Source organism: Anolis carolinensis, unplaced genomic scaffold (genome assembly GCF_035594765.1).
Source record: "Anolis carolinensis isolate JA03-04 unplaced genomic scaffold, rAnoCar3.1.pri scaffold_10, whole genome shotgun sequence".
In the NCBI taxonomy this organism is placed as follows: domain Eukaryota; kingdom Metazoa; phylum Chordata; class Lepidosauria; order Squamata; family Dactyloidae; genus Anolis; species Anolis carolinensis.
Genome location: NW_026943821.1, coordinates 4,211,402 through 4,238,432, shown reverse-complemented (window position 1 = coordinate 4,238,432; position 27,031 = coordinate 4,211,402). Strand labels below are relative to the sequence as shown.

The 27,031-nt window shown below is 42.6% G+C and overlaps 2 protein-coding genes across 2 annotated transcripts; both read left to right on the top strand.

Moving 5' to 3' along the window:
* The first annotated feature begins 554 nt into the window (after window positions 1-554).
* On the top strand, window positions 555-10,250 carry LOC100560286 (transmembrane protein 229B). Its single transcript, XM_062962591.1, has 2 exons — window positions 555-618; window positions 8,905-10,250. Exons 1-2 carry the CDS (start codon window positions 573-575, stop codon window positions 9,402-9,404), a joined length of 546 nt encoding a protein of 181 aa, XP_062818661.1. The 5' UTR covers window positions 555-572; the 3' UTR covers window positions 9,405-10,250.
* A 1,528-nt stretch (window positions 10,251-11,778) lies between these two features.
* Window positions 11,779-21,166, top strand: LOC100560088 (transmembrane protein 229B). The gene is made up of 2 exons (XM_003227549.4): window positions 11,779-12,282; window positions 20,478-21,166. The coding sequence occupies exon 2, from the start codon at window positions 20,488-20,490 to the stop codon at window positions 20,965-20,967; it is 480 nt and encodes a 159-aa protein (XP_003227597.2). The 5' UTR covers window positions 11,779-12,282; window positions 20,478-20,487; the 3' UTR covers window positions 20,968-21,166.
* Window positions 21,167-27,031: the final 5,865 nt, after the last annotated feature.

Here is a 27,031-nt window from a genome sequence, read left to right as displayed (position 1 = left end):
ATAAGCGAATATGTTGGATAACAAGGAGAGATTAAGGAGAAGCCTATTAAACACCAAATTAGGTTATGATTTTACAAATTAAGCCCCAAAACAACACGTTATACAACAAATTTGACAGAAAAAGTAGTTCAATATGCAGTAATGCTATGTAGTAAATAAAGTATTTATGAATTTAGCACCAAAATATCATGATGTTTTGAAAACATTGACTACAAAAATGCGTTGGATAATCCAGAACGTTGGATAAGTGAGTGTTGGATAAGTGAGACTCTACTGTACTACTAAAGGTGAATATGACGGCAATATAACATTCAAGACAGCTCTCTCACCCTGAGATTCCTCCTCGTTGCCTTTTTGGTCTGGAGAAATGGGACCTGGCCCTATAAGTGGGCAGGAAGGAATCCTTTTGTGTGCCATAAGGAACCCTTTTCAACAAAAATTGCTCCTTCTCCAAAGAACCGAAAGCCTATCCCATACCCTTGACATTCAAGTATAGCAGGTCGGCTTAAATAAAAGAAACCTTTCCCCCAGCGCAGCCTTCCGGCTGGCACTTCGCCTTTGGCACTGTTCGAATGAACACAATACAACCCAGGTTGGCTTGGCTTTCCAAGGCTGCAGGTGAGTCCAGTTAGTGCCCAGGTATGGCAATATTGGCATTATTGTAGGTGGCAAAGGTTATGCCAAGAGTAGATCTGTGTTGCAAGAAAAGTCTGGAGAGGAAATTTCAGAGAGGCTAATCTGCTATATATTATGCCCAATTGGCATATTCCTTCTTCATCTTCTATTTATTGTTGTTTTGTTGTTGTTGTTGTTATTATTATTATTGACACAAAGACAGAGTATGACACAGCCAACGAGATCTATATGCTGGATTTTGTATCACAGAATCACAAGTCGAACACTTCCCAAGTGTTTAGGACTGTGTGATATATTATTATTATTATTATTATTATTATTATTGACACAAAGACACAATATGACACAGCAAATGAGATGTATATGCTGGATTTCGTATCACAAAATCACAAGTCGAACACTTCCCAAGCATTTAGGACTGTGTGATATATTATTATTATTATTATTATTATTATTATTATTATTATTATTGACACAAAGACACAATATGACACAGCAAATGAGATGTATATGCTGGATTTCGTATCACAAAATCACAAGTCGAACACTTCCCAAGCATTTAGGACTGTGTGATATATTATTATTATTATTATTATTATTATTATTATTATTATTATTATTATTATTGTATGACACAGCAAGCGAGATCTATATGCTTGAGAAGTGTCCGATGTGTGATCCAATGCAACAGCCACAGAGTGTCTGCTGTGGACTCATCTTATTGTGTTTCAAATAATAATAATAATAATAATAATAATAATTATAATTATAATTATAATAATAATAATGATAATAATAATCAGAAACTCCTCAAAACACAGCAGACAAAAAACCAGTACAAGAAAACCGCACTACAAACTAGAGCTGACAGCTAGCACAACAAAACACTGCATGGAAAGTTCCTTGACAAAATTGAAGGAAAAGCTGATAAAGAGAAGACCTGGCTCTGGCTCACGAATGGGACCCTGAAGAAGGAGACAGAAGGCCTGATCCTTGCAGCCCAGGAGCAAGACATCAGAACAAAGGCAATTAAGGCCAAGATCGAAAAATCAGCTGATGACCCAAAATGCAGACTGTGCAAGGACACCGACGAAACCATTGATCATATCCTCAGCTGCTGTAAGAAAATTGCACAGACAGACTACAAACAGAGGCACAACTATGTGGCCCAAATGATTCATTGGAACTTATGCCTCAAGTACCACCTCCCAGCAGCAAAGAACTGGTGGGATCACAAACCTGCAAAAGTATTGGAAAATGAACATGCAAAGATACTGTGGGACTTCCGAATCCAGACTGACAAAGTTCTGGAACACAACACACCAGACATCACAGTTGTGGAAAAGAACAAGGTTTGGATCATTGATGTTGCCATCCCAGGTGACAGTCGCATAGATGAAAAACAACAGGAAAAACTCAGCCGCTATCAGGACCTCAAGATTGAACTTCAAAGACTCTGGCAGAAACCAGTGCAGGTGGTCCCGGTGGTGATGGGCACACTGGGTGCCGTGCCAAAAGATCTCAGCCGGCATTTGGAAACAATAGACATTGACAAAATCACCATCTGCCAACTGCAAAAGGCCACCCTACTGGGATCTGCACACATCATCAGAAAATACATCACACAGTCCTAGACACTTGGGAAGTGTTCGACTTGTGGTTTTGCGAAACGAAATCCAGCATATCTATCTTGTTTGCTGTGCCATACAACATCGTTGTGTTGATAATAATAATAATAATGTTAAAGCCGAACCTACTTCCTTGTATTTTGAATCCATGTTTTTGCGTTGTTGTTTCTGGAGCTACTTGAAGTGGGAAAATGAACCCTTAACCCTTTCCACATTGGTCATTTTTTTTTCTTCATTTTTAAGTGAACGCAAGCACCATATTTCACAATGTTATGGGGTAGGACCCATTCCAGATTTATTTATTTATTATGCATTAGCCATGGGGCCAGCCTCTCCCATTTCCTGAGCCTTCAGCGGTTGACATAAGACTCACACATTCGAGCATGGATGTTTTGTCATGCACAGGTTTGTCTGAATGCCAAAATAGCACTGAGATCAGCAAAATATGTACAATTGTTGTTGAACCTCCAGTGTAAGAAGTCACAAGTTTGGCCTCATTGACAAACACAGCCTGAGCAATAATAATAGTAATAATAATAATAATAATAATAATAATTTATTTCTTACCTGCCTCTCCCCCTTTTGGCTCAAAATGGGTTACAGCATAATTAAAAGATATAAACATTGTAAAATATTCTATAAATATACATCTATCTGTCTATATAAAAGTCAGAATTTCTATATATATATATATATGTATGTATGTATGTATGTATGTACCGTATATACTAGAGTATAGCCCTTTTTTAGGACTGAAAAAAACCTCCTCGGCTTATACTCAGGTGAGGGTCCTGGTTAGCTTATATTCAGGTCGGCTTATACTCGAGTATATATGGTACATTTATTCATTTTCTCTATTATTATTGGTATTATTACATTTATTATTTTACTCTATTAACTATTATTATTATTACATTTATTATTTTACTCTGTTATTATTGTTACTGTTACATTTATTTTACTCTATTTTTATTATGATTAATAGATTTATTACAGTATTTCACTCTGATATTGTTATTACAAATTAAGCACCACAACATCATGCTTTACAAAAAAAATGGATAGAAAAAGCAGGTCAGTACATGATAACATTATGTAATAATTACTGTATTTATGAATTTAGCACCAAAATTTCGCAATTTATTGAAAAATTGGCTACAAAAACATTGACTACTAAAAGGCAAAATGCCTTGGATAATACAGAACCTTGGATAAGCGGAGCTTGGATAAGTAATACAGTAGAGTCTCACTTATCCAAGACTCGTTTATCCAAGGCTCTGGATTATCCAATGCATTTTTGCAGTCAATGTTTTCAATCTATCGTGATATTTTGGTGCTAAATTTGTAAATACAGTAATTACTACATAGCATTACTGCGTATTGAACTACTTTTTCTGTCAAATTTGTTGTCTAACATGATGTTTTGGTGCTTCGTTTGTAAAATCATGACCTCATTTGATGTGTAATAGGCTTTTCCTTAATCCCTCCTTATTATCCAACATATTCACTTATCCAACTTTCTGTCGGCCCGTTTATGTTGGATAAGTGAGACTCTACTGTAGTACAAAATATATCTTTAGATTCCTCTCATTTGTGAATGCCTCAGCTTGTTCTTTGCCAGTCGGATGTTTGTAAGTCAGGGATCGCCTTATATGTACAGTAGAGTCTCACTTATCCAAGACTCGCTCATCCAAGGTTCTGGATTATCCAAGGCATTTTTGTAGTCAATATTTTCAATATATCGTGATATTTTTGGTGCTAAATTCATAAATACAGTAATTACAACATAACATTATTGCGTATTGAACTACTTTTTCTGTCAAATTTGTTGTATAACATGATGTTTTATTTATTTATTTACAGTATTTCTATTCCGCCCTTCTTTCTCACCCCAAAGGGGACTCAGGGCGGATTACAATGAACACATATATGGCAAACATTCAATGCCAACAGACAAACAACATATATAGACAGACACAAAGGCATTTAACTTTTTTTTCCAGCTTCACGATTCTGGCCACAGGGGGAGCTGTTGCTTCACTGTCCACTAGTGGCTGTACTTCCTCATTCCTTTCCTCGTGTTTTGCTGGCAGTTTTTTTTATGATGTTGTAAATTAGTTAAATTAGCCTCCCGCATAAAGCGTCCCTAAATGTCCCTATTTGACAGATGCAACTGTCTTTCGGGGCTGCTTAGGTCAACAGCAAGCCGGGCTATTTAATGGTCGGGGGCTTAACCCGACCCGGGCTTCGAACTCATGACCTATGATTTATTGCAGCTGGTTACTAGCCAGCTGTGCCACAGCCCGGCCCCTGAGTTTTGGTGCTTAATTTGTAAAATCATAACCTAATTTGATGTTTAATAGGCTTTTCCTTAATCCCTCCTTATTATCCAAGATATTCGCTTATCCAAGGTTCTGCCAGCCCGTTTATGTTGGATAAGTGAGACTCTACTGTATGTGATTGTGTGTGTATGTGTGTATGTATGATATATATATAACTAGCTGTGCCTGGCCACGCATTGCTGTGGCGAAGTATGGTGGTATGGGAAATAAAGTATTGAGGAATTGATGGTAGTTAATGTCAAGGGTAAAGGTGTGGAGTCCAGATAATCCAGTTAAAGCAGATAATATAAGATTATAAATGGGTTATATAGCTGTGTGGAGGGGCCTTGAGTCTACACTGCCATCTAATCCAGTTAAAATCTGATAATCTGTATTTTATAGGCAGTGTGGAAGTGGCCTAAGTGAGGCCTAACTCTGCCTGTCCCCTGGGTGAGCTTAGCCTTCTAACTGGCAGCAATTGGATAAAAACAATTATTCCTCTCCCTCTAATTAGGACTTTATTTTTCTTTTCTTTTTGTTGTATCAACCTAGAGGCGTGGATGATGGGTTGTGTTGTCAATTTTCGAGGTTGTGGAGTGTTTAGTTTTGTTGTTTTGGCGGTCGCTAGGATTCCATCACTCTTTTATATATATAGAAGATAGATATCATAGATTTGACAGGGACTCCCAAAGGCCATGCAGTCCAGCCTTGTTCTAAAATAGAAGTCGTTTGCAAGAGGGATGTTTGTAACTCGGGCAATACGTGTAATGGCATTTGCATAAGATATTGCGTGCCCAATGCATAAATAAGTGGCAAATAAGTAATAAAGTGCCGAAGGGTGGAAGCCATTCCTTTTGCAACAGGCGTTGTAATTATCCCCCAAAGGTATGTTCAGGTTAGACGGGGTTACGGACAACGCCTGGGGAAGGAGAGACAAGCCAGGGTTGCATTAAGGGAAGTGACTCACCCCCAAAACTGGGGATAGGACCTCTCTCTCTATCTGGAAAAGAAAGAACGAGTCTCCCCTTGAATTGCAAACCCAACCATTTGGTTCCTGCTGCTCCAACTCCTAGGCAACCTTCTCGTTTTCAGATCCTCTCTAGACGTTTTAATTTTCCTTCATCTTTTTGGTTCTTCTCCATCCCTTGTTGGAAAATTTAAAAAACCTGCCAAATACAGGGTGAGTATTTTACTATTTGGATGGGGAAAAGAGGTTTCAATTTGCGGTAGCTGCAATTACTGCCTTGTTAACTTGTGGAACTCTCTGCCCCAGGATATGATTATAGCAGAACATAGCTTGGAGGGCTGTGTGGGAGAATCAGAGTGGCAAAGACTGCAAGAGCCTTATTTTATGATGGTTCAATCTACTCAGACCTGATCTCATGCTCAAAATGATTACAAACTAGCTTGGGAACCCGGCGATGCCCGGGTCATTTGAGAATTGTATTATTTGTCTTTTAACAATTGAACTACAATTCCCAGAATCGTGGCTGAATTAGGTAATCTGTGGAAGAGGACTAAGTGAGGCCTATGTCTGCCTGTCCCCTGGGCTGAGTTGGTTGCTAGGAGACCAAGTGGCCAGAGATTAGCCCTCTAACTGGCAGCAATTGGATAAAAACAATTATTCCTTTCCCTTTAATTAGGACTTTATTTTTCTTTTCTTTTTGTTGTATCAACCTAGAGGCGTGGATGATGGGTTGTGTTGCCAAATTTCGAGGTTGGGGGGCCTGTAGTTTTGTTGTTTTGCTGGTCGCCGTGATGCCATCACTCATTTTTATATATATATATATATATATATAGATATAGATATAGATATAGATATATAATATTAACACCCATTTCCACATACATCAGATGTAATGTGGAGGCTTTCCTCTCCCAGGCTCAGCTTAGATTCCCAGAGTAGCTGCTACTATAACACCCATTGGTACACATCAGCTGTAATGGGAAAGTAACCGTCTGTCAGTACCTGCTTATTGTTACGGGGCAGAAACTAAAGGAAAATGAAAGCAAGCACAATGACTATGCGGCGGCTTTCATTTTCGTGTCGCCTCTTGTTTCATATGAAAATTCGTTTTGTGTAGACAAATGGTTGAAATGAAACAATAGCACGAAGGAAACGAAGGAAATTTTTTCACGCACATCTCTAAGCCCTATACTCTGTTCTGCCTTCCGACTGATCAGGGAGGGTCTCTGTCTTGTCTGGATTTAGTTTCAACTTGTCGTCCCTCATCCAGTCCATCACTGATGACAGGCACTGGTTCAGGATCAAAACAGTGTCCTTGGCTTTTGGAGGAAAAGAGTAATAGAGCTGGGTGTCATCTGTGTACATTTGACACTGAACCCCTAAGCTCCGGATGATCACTCCCAGTGGTTTCATGTAAATGTTAAACAGCACGGGGATAGAATTGAACCCTGAGGGACCCCACAGGCCACAGGTCAGGAGTTGAAAAAGGAGCCCCTCAGCTCTTCCATCTGGGTCTGACCCTCCAGAAAGGACCAGAGCCATTGCAGAACAGTGTCTCCGAGCCCCATCCTGGAGAGCCGCCCCAGAAGGATACAATGGTCGATGGTATTGAAAGCCGCTGAGACGTCCAGGAGAGCCAACACGGACACCCTCCCCCTGTCTAGCTCTCTTCATAGATCAGGGATTCCCAAAGTGGGCACTACCGCCCCCTGGTGGGCACTGCAGCAATCCAGGGGGGCGGTGATGGCACCTATTAGGACACAGGGGCGGGGCCACAAGAGGGGCGGGGCCTCTTCCCAAGTGCCGGAGACAGGGCTGAGGACCTGAGGCGCCTGTTAGGACACACAGTGGGCGGAGCTAGAGGAGTGGGCGTGGCTTCCTCCCAAGAGCCCGAGACAGGGCTGAGAATCTATACCTCTCCTGAGGTGCTTGTTGGGATACAGAGGGCGGAGCTAGGGAAGGGCGGGGCCTCCTTCCAAGAGCCTGAGACAGGGCTGAGCCTCTATACCTCTCCTGAGAGGCCTTTTATTACTAAAGGGCGGGGCTAGGGGTGGGGGCGGGGCCTCTTCCCAAGAGCAAGAGACAGGGCTGAGCCTCTATATTTCTCCTGAGAGGCCTTTTAGGACTAAGGGCGAGGCTGGGGTGGGAGCGGGGCGACTTCCCAAGAGCGGGAGACAGGGCTGAGCCTCTATAACTCTCCTGAGAGGCCTTTTAGGACTAAAGGGTGGGGCTAGGGAAGGGGGCGGGGCCTTTTCCCAAGAGCCTGAGATAGGGCTGAGCCTCTATACCTCTCCTGAGAGGCCTTTTAGGACTAAAGGGTGGGGCTAGGGAAGGGGGCGGGGCCTTTTCCCAAGAGCCTGAGATAGGGCTGAGCCTCTATACCTCTCCTGAGGCGCTTGTTAGAACACGGGGGCGAGGTATAGAGTTTCAGCCCCGTCAGGCACTTGGGAAGAGGCCCCGCCCCCTCCTCTAGCCCCGCCTCTAGCCCCACCTCCTGTGTCTTGGCAGGCGCCGCAGGACAGGGATAGAAGCTCAGCCCTGCCTCAGAGCTCGTAACTCCGCCCACCCCAGTCCTGGCTGCCCATTTGTGGCTCAGCCCCGCCCTCTTAAGCAGGAGCCACGCCCACCCCTCTAAGCCACACCCCCTTTCCAGGGGCGCTGAGTAATATTTTTTCTGGAAAGGGGGCGATAGGCCAAATAAGTTTGGGAACCACTGTCGTAGATCATCCACCAAGATGGCCAATCTTATCACTTATCTCTCTTTTTATCTATTTAGCCATCTCTCTCTGTCTCTCTCTCTCTCTGAGTTTCGCAGAGACACTGAGGTTAGTGATAAGGATGACCTTTCACAGGAGTCTGAGAATTGTCAATATCAACAAAGTCCAGATGACAGCGAAGGAGAGGAGTTCTCTTTAGACAGGAATTCTAGGTTAAGGTTGAGATCGGGCCCCAGACACTGTGAGAATTGCAAGCAAGCGCAGGGGAGCCAGAGCTCAGAGGAATGTGTTTCTAGCTTGCAAGAATGGTTAAAAAGGGATGTAATTGGGGAAGATTTCAGACAGAGCAACATTGCTTTTGGAGATTCAGCTCTTGCCTTGTCTCGGTTCATGGATATAGATATCTTGCTTCGTCTCATCCTTAGAATCTCTGTTTGGATTATACTTTTGAAGCTCATGTTACCTTGTTTCTTCTGAACTGCTTTGCTATTTTTGGGAATTTGTATTATTATCTACGAAGACTTTGAACTGTGTTCTGTAGATTGCCTTTGCAATCGGATTATTGCTTTCTTTACTGCTTTTTATTAAGGTTTGCTATTTTTTATCAATAAATTGAAAAACCCTTTCCATCACAGGTCGCACGCAGACGATGGGTCAGCCCTTGAGCCCCTTGTACCGCTGGTACATCTACGCCATCCACGGCTACTTCTCGGAGGTGATGTTCACTGCCACTTGGGCTTTCGTGGTGGACCGGGACTGGAAGTTCCAAGGCGTGAGCAGCATCTGGGCCTTCTTCATCTACGGGACGTGTTGTTTTGCCTTGGAGGGTCTCTTCCGGCTCTTGCGGTCCCGCTGCGGCTTGTTTGCCCGCTCCATCCTCTACACCGTCTGCATCTACCTTTGGGAGTTCTCCACCGGTTACTTCCTCCGCCTCTTCGATGCATGCCCTTGGGACTATAGCGCCTTTAAGTACAACTTCATGGGGCTGGTGACACTCGAGTATTGTCCCTTCTGGTTCTTGGGGTCCCTCATCCTAGAAAGGTTCCTCATCCGCCACACGCTCCGACTCCGGCTGGAAGAATGGCCGACATCCAAGGAAAGATCCATCTCCAGGTTTGAACTGAAAGACAAGTGAAGTGGGAATGGAGGGACCTCTTCTGTTGCCAAATCTGGAGCGGATCTAGGCTTTGAAGTCAATATTAGGCTTGCCAAGTCAACTGAGAGCCATTAACTCTACAAAAGATGTACTCCTCATACAGATGGTTTTGCCAAATCAACCATGAGCCATTAACTTTGCAAAGGACCTATTCCTCATAGAGATGGATTTGCTAAGTCAATCAAGAGCCAATAATAATAATAATAATAATAATAATAATAATAATAATAATAATAATAATAATAATATGGCAAACAATAAAGTGTCACCAACCAGAGGCCTAAAAATAACTGGGCATATTACAGCTGGACAACATCAAGCATGAACATGAGAAAACTGTGGTCAGCAAAGAATACACACAAAGGGTCAGAAAAATTCTCAAAAGCAAGCTCAATGGAGGCAACACCATCAAGGCCATAAACACCTGGGCCATACCTGTCATAAGATATACTGCTGGCATTATAAACTGGACACAGGCAGAACTGGACAATTTGGACAAAAAAACAAGAAAACTCATGACCATTCATCATTCACTGCACCCTCGCAGTGATGTTGACCGGCTATATCTGCCTAGAAGATCAGGGGGCAGAGGACTCTTGCAAGTCAAACAAGCAGTCAAAGAAGAAGAACATGCCCTGGCAGAAGATGTAAAGCAAAGTGAAGAACCTGCTTTGACTGAAGTCAAAAATCAGAAACTCCTCAAAGCACAGCAGACAAAAAACCAGTACAAGAAAGCCACACTACAAACTAGAGCTGACAGCTGGCACAACAAAACACTGCATGGAAAGTTCCTTGACAAAATTGAAGGAAAAGCTGACAAGTAGAAGACCTGGCTCTGGCTCACGAATGGGACCCTGAAGAAGGAGACAGAAGGCCTGATCCTTGCAGCCCAGGAGCAAGACATCAGGACAAAGGCAATTCAGGCCAAGATCGAAAAATCAGCTGATGACCCAAAATGCAGACTGTGCAAGGAAACCAATGAAACCATTGATCACATCCTCAGCTGCTGTAAGAAAATTGCACAGACAGACTACAAACAGAGGTACAACCATGTGGCCCAAATGATTCATTGGAACTTATGCCTCAAGTACCACCTTCCAGCAGCAAAGAACTGGTGGGATCACAAACCTGCAAAAGTCTTGGAAAATGAGCACGCAAAGATACTGTGGGACTTCCAAATCCAGACTGACAAAGTTCTGGAACACAACACACCAGACATCACAGTTGTGGAAAGGAAAAAGGTTTGGATCATTGATGTTGCAATCGCAGGTGACAGTCGCATTGACGAAAAACAACAGGAAAAACTCAGCCGCTATCAGGACCTCAAGATTGAACTTCAAAGACTCTGGCAGAAACCAGTGCAGGTGGTTCCGGTGGTGATGGGCACATTGGGTGCCGTGCCAAAAGATCTCAGCCGGCATTTGGAAACAATAGACATTGACAAAATCACGATCTGCCAACTGCAAAAGGCCACCCTACTGGGATCTGCACACATCATCCAAAAATCCATCACGCAGTCCCAGACGCTTGGGAAGTGTTCGACTTGTGATTTTGTGATATGAAATCCAGCATGTCTATCTTGTTTTCTGTGACATAATAAAATAATAATAATAATAATAATAATATCCCTAATATATCCCAGGCCTTTGGGAAGAGCCCAATATTCAGAGATGAATGCCAGACACTTGGATCTAATGTACATGTGTGCTGTGTTCTTATGTATACGTAAAATAAATAATAATAATATACAACATAATAATAATAATAATAATAATAATAATAATAATAATAATAATAATACATCACACAGTCCTAGACACTTGGGAAGCGTTCGAGTTGGGATTTTGTGATATGAAATCCAGCATGTCTATCTTGTTTGCTGTGTCATACAATATAATAATAATGTGTTGTCGAAGGCTTTCATGGCCGGGATCACAGGGTTGTTGTATGTCTTTCGGGCTGTGTGGCCATGTTCCAGAAGCATTCTCTCCTGACGTTTCGCCCACATCTATGGCAGGCATCCTCAGAGGTTGTGAGGTATCATACCTCACAACCTCTGAGGATGCCTGCCATAGATGTGGGCGAAACGTCAGGAGAGAATGCTTCTGGAACATGGCCACACAGCCCGAAAGACATACAACAACCCTATAATAATAATAATAATAATAATAATAATAATAATAATATCCCTAATATATCCCAGGCCTTTGGGAAGAGCCCGATATTCAGAGATGAATGCCAGACACTTGGATCTAATGTACATGTGTGCTGTGTTCTTATGTATACGTAAAATAAATAATAATAATATACAACATAATAATAATAATAATAATACATCACACAGTCCTAGACACTTGGGAAGCGTTCGACTTGTGATTTTGTGATACGAAATCCATCATATACATCTCGTTTGCTGTGTCATTCTATGTCTTTGTGTCAACAACAACAACAACAACAACAACAACAACAACAACAACAATAATAATAATGGCCGGGCATATAGGTTTGCATTTTCCTCTGAGTTGTTTTTTCTTCCCAAATTGTTTACAAAGCTGCAGCGGAGGAGGCCGAGCGTTTATTTTCCCTTGCAATATAAGCTCATTAACCAACATGGTGTAATTAGCACTGTGGGTTTGAACGATGGGGAAACCGAGGCAGGAGGAAGTGACTCAGGTGCAAGGCAGGGAGCTCCTCCCTCGTTGCTCCAACCACTAGGCAAATGTTGCCTACAAGACACAGAGCTTTCTCTGCCTCTTTGTTTTTCTTCTTTGAGCCTTCAATTCGTCCCTTTAAGGAGCTTTCCCTATGTGACCGAAAATAAAAGCGGATTTTGGAAGGACGGTAGAGTATTTCTGGAGTAAGTACCTTTGGTTTTATCCTTTCCAAGGTAGGGATTTGGGGCTTGTCATGGGTAATTTTAAGGGCTTTTTATAAGCAGCAAAGCATCTTCCGATGGATGACAGAGACTAAAATTCCCAATGGATTGGACTACAATTCCCATGATCCACAGTCAGGGATTGAGTCTAAGCCATTACTAGAGTGGCCTGGACCTGAAAACAGATTTACCATATATACTCGACTATAAGCCGACCCGAATATAAGCCGAGGCACCTGATTTTACCACAAAAACTGGGAAAACTTATTGACTCAAGTATAAGACGAAAGTGGGAAATGCAGCAGCTATGGGTCAATTTCAAAAATAAAAATACCGTACTCGAGTATAAGCTGACCCGAATATAAGCCAAGGCACCTAATTCTACCACAAAAACTGGGAAAACTTATTGACTCGAATATAAGACGAAAGTGGGAAATGCAGCAGCTATGAGTCAATTTCAAAAATAAAAATACCGTACTCGAGTATAAGCTGACCCGAATATAAGCCGAGGCACCTGATTTTACCACAAAAACTGGGAAAACTTACTGATTCGAGTATAAGACGAAAGTGGGAAATGCAGCAGCTATGGGTCAATTTCAAAAATAAAAATGCTGTATTAGAGTATAAGCTGACCCGAATATAAGCCGAGGCACCTAATTTTACCACAAAAACTGGGAAAACTTACTGACTTGAGTATAAGACGAGGGTGGGAAATGCAGCAGCTATGGGTCAATTTCAAAAATAAAAATACCATACTCGAGTATAAGCTGACCCGAATATAAGCCGAGGCACCTAATTTTACCACAAAAACTGGGAAAACTCATTGACTCGAGTATAAGACGAAAGTGGGAAATGCAGCAGCTATGGGTCAATTTCAAAAATAAAAATACCGTACTCGAGTATAAGCTGACCCGAATATAAGCCGAGGCACCTAATTTTACCACAAAAACTGGGAAAACTCATTGACTCGAGTATAAGACAAAAGTGGGAAATTTGGGTCAATTTCAAATATAAAAATACAGTAGAGTCTCACTTATCCAACACTCGCTTATCCAACGTTCTGGATTATCCAACGCATTTTTGTAATCAATGTTTTCAATATACAGTAGAGTCTCACGTATCCAACATAAACTGGCGGGCAGAACGTTGGATAAGTGAATATGTTGGATAATAAGGAGGGATTAAGGAAAAGCCGATTAAACATCAAATTAGGTTATGATTTTACAAATTAAGCACCAAAACATCATGTTATACAACAAATTTGATAGAAAAAGTAGTTCAATATGCAGTAATGCTATGTAGTAATTACTGTATTTACGAATTTAGCACCAAAATATCATGATATTTTGAAATTATTGACTACAAAAATGCGTTGGATAATCCAGAATGTTGGATAAGCGAATGTTGGATAAGTGAGATTCTACTGTATCATGATATTTTGGTGCTAAATTCGTAAATACAGTAATTACTACATATCATTAATGTGTAATGAACTCCTTTTTCTGTCAAATTTGTTGTATAACATGATGTTTTGGTGCTTAATTTGTAAAATCATAACCTATTTTGATGTTTAATAGGGTTTTTCTTAACCTCTCCTTATTATCCAACATATTCGCTTATCCAACGTTCTGCCGGCCCATTTATGTTGGATAAGTGAGACTCTACTGTAGATATTAATAAAATTGCATTATTTGAGGCATCAGTAGGTTAAATGTTTTTGAATATTTATGTAAAACTGTAATTTAAGATAATAATAAGACTTTAATAAGATAAGACCTATATACTCGAGTATAAGCTGACCTGAATATAAGCCGGCCAGGGTATAATCCAAGGGGAGCTTTTTCAGCCCTAAAAAAGGGCTGAAAACTAGGCTTATACTGGAGTATATACAGTATATGAGTGGATATTGTAAACTAAAGATGGGATAAGGGAATGTCCAGATGGGTTGGACTACAACTCCCATCATCCACGGTCAGGGATTGAGTCTGAGCCATTAGTAGGATGGCCTGGACCTGAAAATGATGGTGTTGCATCCATATGAATGGATATTATGAACTGAGGATGGGGAAATGGGTTCTCTCGATTTGTTGGACTACAACTCCCATGATCCACAGTCAGGGAATGGAGCTTGGCCCATTAGCAGTTGTGGCCTGGACTCCAAAATGTCTACTAAATGGACTAAATGAATAAATATTATGAACTGAGGATGGGAAGAGGCGATGTCTGGATGGGTCGGACTACAACCCCCATGATCCACAGTCAAGGAATGGATCTTGGCCCATTAGCAGTTGTGGCCTGGACTCCAAAATGTCTACTAAATGGACTAAATGAATAAATATTATGAACTGAGGATGGGAAGAGGCGATGTCTGGATGGGTCGGACTACAACTCCCATGATCCACAGTCAAGGAATGGAGCTTGGCCCATTAGCAGTTGTGGCCCGGACTCCAAAATGTCTACTAAATGGACTAAATGAATAAATATTATGAACTGAGGATGGGAAGAAGCGATGTCTGGATGGGTCGGACTACAACTCCCATGATCCACAGTCAGGGAATGGAGCTTGGCCCATTAGCAGTTGTGGCCTGGACTCCAAAATGTCTACTAAATGGACTAAATGAATAAATATTATGAACTGAGGATGGGAAGAGGCGATGTCTGGATGGGTTGGACTACAACTCCCATGATCCACAGTCAAGGAATGGAGCTTGGCCCATTAGCAGTTGTGGCCTGGACTCCAAAATGTCTACTAAATGGACTAAATGAATAAATATTATGAACTGAGGATGGGAAGAAGCGATGTCTGGATGGGTCGGACTACAACTCCCATGATCCACAGTCAGGGAATGGAGCTTGGCCCATTAGCAGTTGTGGCCTGGACTCCAAAATGTCTACTAAATGGACTAAATGAATAAATATTGTGAACTGAGGATGGGAAGAGGCGATGTCTGGATGGGTCGGACTACAACTCCCATAATCCACAGTCAGGGATTGAGTCTGACCCATTAGCCGTTTTGGCCTGGACCTGAAAAGAGCGGATTCCTGGGGTTATAATCCAAAAACATGGGACTCTGCTTCCTTCAGTCTCAAGACACGTGAGGCAGGGTGTTTTTAGAGGATTCTGGGAGTTGTAGTCCATACAAGCAAATTCCCAAGGACCTGTGGGCAGCTGGAGAAAATGCATGACCTTCTCCTCCCCCAGCAAAGCTCTTCTTCCATTCATGTAAATGACAGACCCGGAGGAGGAAATGCAGAGGATCCTGTTTCAACACACGGCCATCCTAAACTGGTTTGCCAAGATTAATTCCCAGACTGCAACCCCAGCACGATGGGTGTGGGAGTCCAACGGAGCTGCTGAAGAAAGTTGACCCACATGATAATAGCAATAATGATGTATCTTTTTGAACTGCAACTCTCAGTTGCTGGCAACTCCCATCATTTTTGGACTGCTGTTCCCATCATCCATAAGTTATGGTTTTGGGAGAAATGATGGGAATTGGAGTCCATCTGACATGAGAACGAGGCTTCCTCTAGAAGTTATTGGACTGCACTTCTCAGCCTAGACAATGGAAAAGAGTCTTTCCATGGTTCAGAGACAGAGATGGATTCTGGGAACTGCATTTCCCATCATCCTTGAGTATAGGTCATGCTGGGAGGGAGAAGGATAGTGGCAATGGGAGTCCATCTATCATGAGAATGGGCCTTCCTCCAAATGTGGTTGGACTGCAGTTCCCATCATCCTCGAACATAAGTCATGTTGGCAATGGCAGTCCATCAAACACGAGAATGAGACTTCCTCCAGACGTGGCTGGATTGCAGTTCCCATCATCCTCGAACATAAGTCATGTTGGCAATGGGAGTGCATCAAACACGAGAATGAGACTTCCTCCAGACATGGTGAAACTGCAGCTCCCATCATCCTTGAGCATAAGTTATGCTGCGGGGAAGATGAAAATGAGAGTCCATCTAACACGAGAATGAGACTTCCTCCAGACGTGGTTGGACTGCAGCTCCCATCATCCTTGAACATAAGTCATGTTGACAATGGGAGTCCATCTAACATGAGAATGAGGCTTCCTCCAGACATGATCAGACTGCAGCTCCCATCATCCTTGAACATAAGTCATGCTGCAGGGATGATGGAAATGAGAGTCCATCTAACATGAGAATGAGACTTCCTCCAGATGAGGTTTGACTGCAGTTCCCATCATCCTCAAACATAAGTCATGCTGGGGGAATGATGAAAATGAGAGTCCATTTAACATGAGAATGAGACTTCCTCCAGGCGTGGTTGGACTGCAGTTCCTATCATCATTGAACATGTCACTCTGGGGTGTGTGTGATAGAAATGAGGGTCCATCTAACACAAGAATGAGGCTTCCTTCAGACGTGGTTGGACTGCAGTTCCCATCATCTTCAACACAAGATGATGAGTCTTCTGACTCAAAAACTCAAAAATCAGAACAGTAAATAAGAAGCAACACTCTGAAAACAGAGGAGTTCCAGACATGAATCAATCAGGGGCAGCTAACGACTCTGAACAAAGGATGCCAGGCAGGAAGAAGCCAGGAGAGGAAGCTATTCAACGCTAATTAAGGTGATTAACTACAACATTCACACTGACAAGAGTTCTTCTCTCACCCTGGACTTCCCACAGATATATACAGTAGAGTCTCACTTATCCAAACTAAATGGGCCAGCAGAAGCTTGGATAAGCGAATATCTTGGATAATAAGAAGGGATTAAGGAAAAGCCTATTACACATCAAATTAGGTTATGATTTTACAAATTAAGCACCAAAACATCATGTTTTACAAAAAAAAATTGACAGAAAAAGTAGTTCAATACGCAGTAATGCTATGTAGTAATTACTGTATTTTCGAATTTAGCACCAAAGTATCACGATGTATTGAAAACATTGACTACAAAAATGGCTTGGATAGGTAATCCAGAAGCTTGGATAAGCGAGGCTTGGATAAGTGAGACTCTACTGTATAAACCTTCCTTGCTTAGTTTCTTCATACCTCACAACCTCTGAGGATGCCTGCCATAGATGTGGGTGAAACGTCAGGAGAGAATGCTTCTGGAACATGGCCACACAGCCCGAAAGACATACAACAACCCAAAGGTTCTTTTTATTGCAATTTTCAGTGTGAGAGAGTATATCAGAACTTTTACACTTCTACACACATAGGCATTGGACATCCAGACATACAGATTCTATGTAACTACATTGAATTCACAAACAACCTACAGTTACATTGGCTAACAAACAAACAAAGGGAGGATTACATTGTTACACAGCATTCACATTCACATCCCCATTCATTCATCCTCATGCATACATCACCATGTCTCCTTCCGTCATCTTATGGAGAAGAACATCTCTTAGGCCAGACTGCTTCCTTGCAACTCTGCCAACTTTCCAATACTTCCAAAACTTCTAAAATGCATCCTCTTTCCCTAAGAGTATGACTCCAAAATCGCACTCCTTTCTCTTCCCTTGAGAAAAGGAGGCCAAGTGTCCAGAATCATGCTTTCCATTGCAGATCTGACACTCTCCATGGCGCACTATTTCTCACCTTCCCAAGGAGCAGGGCATAGCGGGTGAACAGCACAGCTGTCTGTCACACTTTTGGGCTGTAATAAGATCTCTTATATAGCAATATTTCTGCTGATGTTGTTCCAAAGTTGTAAATGAATGATAGATATTTTTCCAGCCTGAAACATGTTGGCTTCATCTCAGTTCCTGCAGATGTTGACTCTCCTTAATTTGATTTGATCAGAGTTGGACAGTCTTATCTTAAATTTGAGCTTTATGTAAATATTCAAAAACATGTAACCTACTGATGCCTCAATTGATGTAATTTTATTGGTATCTATTTTTATTTCTGAAATTTACCACCCTCGGCTTGTTGTCGAGACCGCGCCCTGTGAGGGAGATCCAATCCGTCTCCCAGAAGAGGGAACGAACCTTGGTGAGCCGACCGAAAAGTAGGAAATAAACCGGAATATAATTTACCTGAGACCGAAAGGAAAAGCTCTGCCAAGTTGAAGGAAAAACCATCAAAGTGTTTATTAAAGTGATTCAGCTGATCGGACATCAAGCAGCGATAGATCGACATGCAAGATGTCCGATCAGCTGAATCGCTTTAATAAACACTTTGACGGTTTTTCCTTCAACTTGGCAGAGCTTTTCCTTTCGGTCTCAGGTAAATTATATTCCGGTTTATTTCCTACTTTTCGGTCGGCTCACCAAGGTTCGTTCCCTCTTCTGGGAGACGGATTGGATCTCCCTCACAGGGCAGATCTCTGCTAAATCGCGGTCTCGACAACAATTTGGCGACCACAAAGGGACACTCTGCTTGGGGAGGTCCAAAGAAAATCTTAGACCAAATTCCAAGCGGCAACCTTGGTCCAGGTATTCTAGGACAGATCGGGGAGAAGATCAGCTGCAGGAGGGCTCTCCACTCAATAGGCTTATACTGGAGTCAATGTTTTCCCAGTTTTTTTGTGGTAAAATTAGGTGCCTCGGCTTATATTTGGGTCAGCTTATACTCGAGTATATACGGTACTTACTTACTTACATTAGCCTCCCCGCATAAAGCGGTACCAAAATTTTCTACTTGACAGATGCAACTCTTAGGTCAACAGCAAGCTAGGCTATTTTTTTTTTCTGTGTCAGGAGCGACTTGAGAAACTGCAAGTCGCTTCTGGAGTGAGAGAATTGGCCGTCTGCAAGGACATTGCCCAGGGGACAACCAATGTTTTGATGTTTTTTACCATCCTTGTGGGAGGCTTCTCTCATGTCCCCGCATGGAGCTGGAGCTGAAAGAGGGAGCTCATCCGCACTCTCCCCGGGTGGGATTCGAACCTGGCAGCCTTCAGGTCAGCAGCCCAACCTTCAAGTCACAAGGCCTTAACCCACTATGCCACTGAGGGCTCCAGCTAGGCTATTAAATGGTCAGGAGCTCAATCCGACTGGGTGCTCACCAATGCGTCGTCTTCATCATGGAAAGAAGTGACAAGTGGAGTGCCGCAGGGCTCCGTCCTGGGCCCGGTTCTGTTCAACATCTTTATTAACGACTTAGACGAAGGGTTAGAAGGCACGATCATCAAGTTTGCAGACGACACAAAACTGGGAGGGATGGCCAACACTCCAGAAGACAGGAGCAGAATTCAAAACGATCTTGACAGACTAGAGAGATGGGCCGAAACTAACAAAATGAAGTTCAACAGGGACAAATGCAAGATACTTCACTTCGGCAGAAAAAATGGAAATCAAAGATACAGAATGGGGGACGCCTGGCTTGACAGCAGTGTGTGCGAAAAAGACCTTGGAGTCCTCGTGGACAACAAGTTAAACATGAGCCAACAATGTGATGCGGCTGCTAAAAAAGCCAATGGGATTCTGGCCTGCATCAATAGGGGAATAGCGTCTAGATCCAGGGAAGTCATGCTCCCCTCTATTCTGCCTTGGTCAGACCACACCTGGAATACTGCGTCCAATTTTGAAGGGAGATGTTGACAAGCTGGAAAGCGTCCAGAGGAGGGCGACTAAAATGATCAAGGGTCTGGAGAACAAGCCCTATGAGGAGCGGCTTAAAGAACTAGGCATGTTTAGCCTGCAAAAGAGAAGGCTGAGAGGAGACATGATAGCCATGTACAAATACGTGAAGGGAAGTCATAGGGAGGAGGGAGGGAGCTTGTTTTCTGCTGCCCTGGAGACTAGGACGCAAGGGAACAATGGCTTCAAACTACAGGAAAGGAGATTCCACCTGAACATCAGGAAGAACTTCCTCACTGTGAGAAGGGCTGTTCGACAGTGGAACTCTCTCCCCGGGGCCGTGGTGGAGGCTCCTTCTTTGGAGGCTTTTAAACAGAGGCTGGATGGCCATCTGTCGGGGGTGCTTTGAATGCAATTTCCTGCTTCTTAGCAGGGGGTTGGACTGGATGGCCCATGTGGTCTCTTCCAACTCTACTATTCTATGATTCTATGATTCTATGATTCTATGACTGGGGCTTTGATCCCATGATCTCTCAGTCAGTAGTGATTTATTGCAGCTGGCTACTAACCAGCTGCGCCACAGCCCAGCTCCAATTAGGCCCCCATTCGTACACCTTTCATACAATTCAATGCAAACAATACATGGTATTTATCCATGACCTTTCCGCAGGTCCGGACCCATGGAGCCGCTGCCCGCCTTGCTCCGGGGATACATCTACGCGATCCACGTCTCCTTCCTGGAGATCCTCTTCACGGTGCTCATCCTGGGCCACGAGTGGACCTTCCGCTGGGCCCCCGGCCTGGGCTCCTTCCTCCTCTACGGGGCCTGTGCGCTGGCCCTGGAGCAGATCCACCTGGCCTTGCGGGGCGACTGCTGCCTGCTCACCCGCTGCACCCTCTACACCTTCTGCATCTTCCTCTGGCAGTTCTGTGTCGGGTTCTTCCTCCAGCTCTTTGGCGCCTGCCCTTGGGATTACTCCAACTTCCACTACAACTTCATGGGCCTCATCGCCTTGGAGCACGGCCTGATCTGGTTCGTGAGCGCCTTTTTGCTGGAGCGCATGGTGATCGGGAACACGCTCCGGCTGCGCATGGACAAGCCGTGGAAACCCAACAAGGATCCCAGAGCTAGGCCCCACTTCGAACTGAAAGACGACTGAGAAAAGAACGGATTTGACATAAACCGTCTGGCTATCTGTCGGGAGGGTTCGGATCATGTCACTATGGCAGAAAGGGGTTGAGCTAGATGGTCTTTGGAGGTCGTTTGGGCTTCAAACTCGATGTCTCTGGGATTCAATCGGGCAGGAATAGTCCCCACTGTGATGAAAACAGTGCTCAAGCTGGGTTAATTCTACAGTGTAGAACAGGCACGGACAAACTTTATCCCTCCAGGTGTCTTGGACTTCAACTCCCACAATTCCAGCCGGTAGCTCATGTTACAGAGTTTAAGTAAACTATGGTAGAGTCTCACTTATCCAGCATTCACTTATTCAATGTTCTGGATTGTCCAACACAGTCTGCCTTTTAGTAGTCAATGTTTTTGTAGTCAATCTTTTCAATATATTGTGATATTTTGGTGCTAAATTTTTAAATACAGTAATTACTACATGGCACCGGTGGTGGTGCCGTGTGTTCAAGTGCTGAGCTGCTGAACTTGCAGACCAAAAGGTCCCAGGTTCAAATCCCGGGAGCGGAATGAGCACCCGCTGTTAGCCCCAGCTCCTGCCAACCTAGCAGTTCGAAAAAATGCAAATGTGAGTAGATCAGTAGGTACCACTTTGGTGGGAAGGTAACGGCGCTCCATGCAGTCATGCCAATGACCACATGACCTTGGAGGTGTCTACGGAAAACGCCGGCTCTTCGGCTTAGAAATGGAGATGAGCACCAACCCCCCAGAGTCGGTCAGGGGAAACCTGTACCTTTTAATTATTACATAACATGGCTGTGTATTCAACAGCTTTTTCTGTCAAATTTGTTGTCAAACATGATGTTTTCATGCTTAATTTGTAAAATCATAATGTAATTTGATGTTTAATAGGCTTTTCCTTAATCCCGCCTTATTATCCAACATTTCCGCTTATCCAATGTTCAGCCCATTTATGTTGGATAAGTGAGACTCTACTGTATCTATACATTTTAGAGCAGTTAAAAGCATGACTATTAAAAAGAAGGGCCTTTCCTCTGCGGAGTCTGCTTTCCAAAACAAAAAGGTCACAAATAATAATAATAATCAATTAATAAATTATTATTTTATTATGACACAGCAAACAAGGTAGAAATGCTGGATTTCGTATCACAAAATCAGAAGTTGAAGACTTCCCAAGTGTCTAGGACTGTGTGATGTATTTTCGGATGATGTATGCAAATCCCAGTAGGGTGGCCTTTTGCAGTTATTATTATTATTATTATTTGTTAAAAATGATCAGAACATACGGTAGTTAAAACCACATCATCATAAACATTATACAAAAATCAGCACCCATCTACAGAGATAATTAGTATTCTTATTCGGGGCAGCAGTGCCCTAATTTTGCCCCGCCAAGAGGCAATAATTGTTTGACATATGGCCGTTTACGCTGCCATATAAAATCCAGACGATCCGCTTTGAACTGGGTTATATGGCAGTGTAATCCAGTTCAAAGCAGATTACCTGGATTATCTGATTTGATAATCTGGATTATATGGCAGTGTAGATACAGCCTCGGACTACTCTTCAAAGGAAGTTTATGATACTTTTTAAAAAGTTTGTAATGTATTAAAGGCTGCTGCATTCCCGTTGCTGACCAGCAGGGGGCTCTGCAGATAAAAGATTGGGAAATTATATTTTCTATATATATAAAAATGTAATGTTCGTTTTACTATGGAGTAAACAACAAAACCATTGAACCAAATCACACCATATTTGGCCACAAAAGGCATAATCATCCAAAATATGTCTTTTAATTAAAAAAATCTAGAAAAAATAGTCCAAATTACAGAAGACGAGGAAGGGCCTTTCTCCCCCTAACTGCCAGTTAGAAAGGTAGGTTCGGCTGCCTTTAGCCCCACCCCTGCTGCCTTTAGGCCCCACCCCCTTCGTATCCTAGCAACTCCCTTAGCCAAAATGGTGCTCAGGGCATAGGCAGAGTGCACACTGCCTATAAAATACAGATTATCTGATTTGAACTGGATTATATGGCAGTGTAGACTCAAGGTCCTTCCACACAGTTATATTACCCATTTATAATCTTATGTTATCTGCTTTGAACTGGATTATCTTGAGTCCACACTCCCATATAATCCACTTCAGTGTGGATGTTATACAGCTGTGTAGAAGGGGCCTCATATAATCCACTTCTAAGCAGATAATATAAGATTATAAATATAATATGAAAGAATTACTGTGGTATGATAATACAGAACAATATAATCTCTAAAATCAGGACAGTAAATAAAGAGCAACACTCTGAAAGCAGGGAAATGGGGAATTCCAGAAAGGAAACAATCAGTGCCAGCTAACAAAGGATTCCCCCAGGCAGGAAGCAACCAGGCTTTGAAGCTGCAAGGCCATTAAATGCTAAGCAAGGTGCCTAATTGCAGCATTCATACCTGCCGCAACGAGACTATTCATTGCTATTCAAACTGGCCAACCAAGGATGCCGTAAGGTAGACAGCAGCCAGGCTTGCAAGCAGCAAGGCTATTCAGTGCTATTCAACCTGCCAACCAAGATTTCCGCTTGGTCAAAGTCCCCCAGGCTTTGAAGCAATGAGGTTACTCCATCCCATTCAACCAGGCCTAGAAAGGATGCCCTATGTAGAAAGCAGCCAGGCTTTGAAGCTGCAAGACTATTCAGTGCAATTCAATCTGGCCAAACAATGATTCCCTTCAAGGGAAGTAGCCAGGCTTCACAGCGGCTCTTTGATTGAGGGTGCTACTCCAGAAAACGGCCAGGCTTTGAGGCTGCAAGGTTATTCACTGCTATTCTATCTGGCCAACAAATGATTCCCATAAGCCACAGCAACGCATGGCCGGGCAAAGCTAGTACAGTAGAGTCTCACTTATCCAACATAAACGGGCCGTTGGATAAGCGAATATGTTGGATAATAAGGAGAGATTAAGGAAAAGTCTATTACACATCAAATTAGGTTATGATTTTACAAATTAAGCACCAAAACATCATGTTTAACAACAAATTTGACAGAAAAAGTAGTTCAATACGCAATAATGCTATGTAGTAATTACTGTATTTACGAATTTAGCACCAAAATATCACAATGTATTGAAAACATTGACTACAAAAATGCGTTGGATAATCCAGAACGTTGGATAAGTGAGACTCTACTGTATATTATAAAGATGATTTGCAAGCCCCAGGATGCATCTATTTTGTACAGTTAATGTAGTTTGACACCACTTTTAAGTGTCCCAGCTCAATGCAAGGAATCCTGGGAGTCAATGGGACTCTTTTTAGAAACTGTTGGACTCGTTGCCTTAAATTATTATAATTTTTAGAGCAGGCCAAGAGATGGACTGGGAAAAAGTGGGATATTTTGAACCATTTGTCTCCCAAGTTGCTTGCAGAGAGCTTTGTGGTTACGGAAGAAAGCAGAAGGGGATCACAAAACAGTATGATGGGGTTCCCTTCTCCATCTCCTCCTCTTTTCTTTTCTTTCTTTTTTCCAAACAAGAGCTTTTTTGTTCTAACAAAAAGGAAGGACGAGCCATTCTTCAAGACGGATGGGACTGCCGCCATCCATCTCCATTCTTCTCCGAGCATCTGCTGGGTGAATCAAAGGGATCTAAAGAAAAAAACCATCTGGGATCTCATGAAAGCACCAAACGCTTGGGAAAATCCCCTTCGAAACAAAACCGAGACCATTGATGGATGATGGGACGTGTGGTCCCAAGAAGGGAACTTTTCCCAAGAGTTGAGTTCGTTGCCTCCCTTTTGCATGGAATTTTAATTAAGAGAGGATGGAAGCGGTAGTTTTGATACGGTCTTGAGACTTCTCTGACAAAGCGGGCAAACGACAAATCCCATTGTCCCATAGAAGTGGCAATTAAAGCAGTATCAAACTGCATCACTTCTACAGTGTGGATGCATCCGGAGTAACTGGATGAAGAGAAAACGCAGCAGCAAAAGGCAGGTGAAGCCTATGTTTAATATCTATATATATAAAAGGGTAATGAAATTTCGGCCTAGGACAAAACAACAAAACTACACATCCCAGAAACACTAAACTTGGCAGCACAACCCCTCATCCATGCCTCTACGTTCATACAACAAAAAGAAAAGAAAAATAAAGTCCTAATTAGAGGGAGAGGAATAATTGTTTTTATCCAATTGCTGCCAGTTAGAAGGTTAAGCTCCACCCACTTGGTCTCCTAGCAACCCACTCAGTCCAGGGGACAGGCAGAGTTAGGCCTCACTTAGGCCTCTTCCACACTGCCTATAAAATACAGATTATCTGATTTGAACTGGATTATATGGCAGTGTAGACTCAAGGCCCTTCCACACAGCTATATAACCCATTTATAATGGACTTAATGTCTGGGGAAAACCTTTACCCTTTACCTTAACTACCACCAATTCCTCAATACTTTATTTCCCATACCACCATACTTCGCCACAGCAACGCGTGGCCGGGCACAGCTAGTCTATCAATACAAATAATAACATGCAGACCGAAAGGTCCCAGGTTCAAATCCCGGGAGCGGAGTGAGCTCCCACTGTTAGCCCCAGCTTCTGCCAACCTAGCAGTTCGAAAACATGCCAATGTGAGTAGATCAATAGGTACCGCTCCAGCGGGAAGGTAAGGGCGCTCCATGCAGTCATGCCCGCCACGTGACCTTGGAGGTGTCTATGGACAACGCCGGCTCTTCGGCTTAGAAATGGAGATGAGCACCAACCCCCAAAGTCGGACACGAATGGACTTAACGTCAGGGGAAACCTATACCTATATATACACATAATAAAAGTGAAAATATGTATATGTGTGCGTGGCTGGGGTGTCCACTTACACAGACAAGTTCTGGCTCCACAAACACTACTCAGGAGCCATCAATGGCCTTCTCTCCAATAATAATAATAATAATAATAATAATAATAATAATAATAATAATAATAATAATAATAATAATTTTATTCTTATACCCCGCCCCATCTCCCCGAAAGGACTTGGGGCGGCTTACATGGGGTCAAGCCTGAACAGAACAATAAAACAAAACAATACAAGAAAACAATAAAACCAATAAAACCAATAATCAGACAATAAAAGCAAGTCCAATGATACTGCAGGTTATAGCGAACGCCATGAACATGTCCAATGTCCCCACAGACACCATCCTGCCCACCACCCAAGCGAAGGCTTTCATGCAGGGACCATGTCATCCTAGATTTTCTGTGTTTCCTCCACCACAGACATCCCAGTGTTCCTTACTCTCTCCATTGGTGTGGAATTTGCATGACCCCGCCCACTGCCTCTCCCTTAACCCTTCCCTATTCTTTTCTATGGCACACAGCAAACAGAGGAATTGATCTGCAACTGAACATAGTAGAGAAATTTGGGGAGAATTCACCATGATTTATAAGAGTTGTAGGTATTAGGATGTATAGTTCATCTGCAGTCTAAGAGCACTCTGAACCCCACCAACAATGGACCTGGAACTCACTTGGCACACAGAACCCTCATGACTAGCAGAAAATACTGGAGGTCTTTAGAGGGATTTATCAGAGTTGTAGTTCACCTACATCCAGAGTGGGATTTATAGTTCACCTGCAATCAATGAGCGCTCTGAAACTTTGCACACATACCCTGTTTCCCCTAAAATAAGACATCCCCAGAAAATAAGACTTAGTAGAGGTTTTGCTGAATTGCTAAATATAAGGCCTCCCCCGAAAGTAAGATCTTGCAAAGTTTTTGTTTGGAAGCATGCCCAACGAACCGAACACCAGAGCATGTAGGATCGGTAAATGTACGTACCATAGAGTGTTGTGCATTGAAATAATGGTAGTAACAAGAAATTCTTCATAGGATTCACAGTTTGTCTGGTTAAGCTGGTTTATGATGACAACTACTGTACAGTATATATAAAATGTTCATTTTTTGTTCAGTAATAAATGTGAATTCTTTTTCATGGAAAAATAAGACATCCCCTGAAAATAGGACCTAGTGCATCTTTGGGAGCAAAAATTAATATAAGACACAGTTTTATTTTCGGGGAAACACAGTACAGTAGAGTCT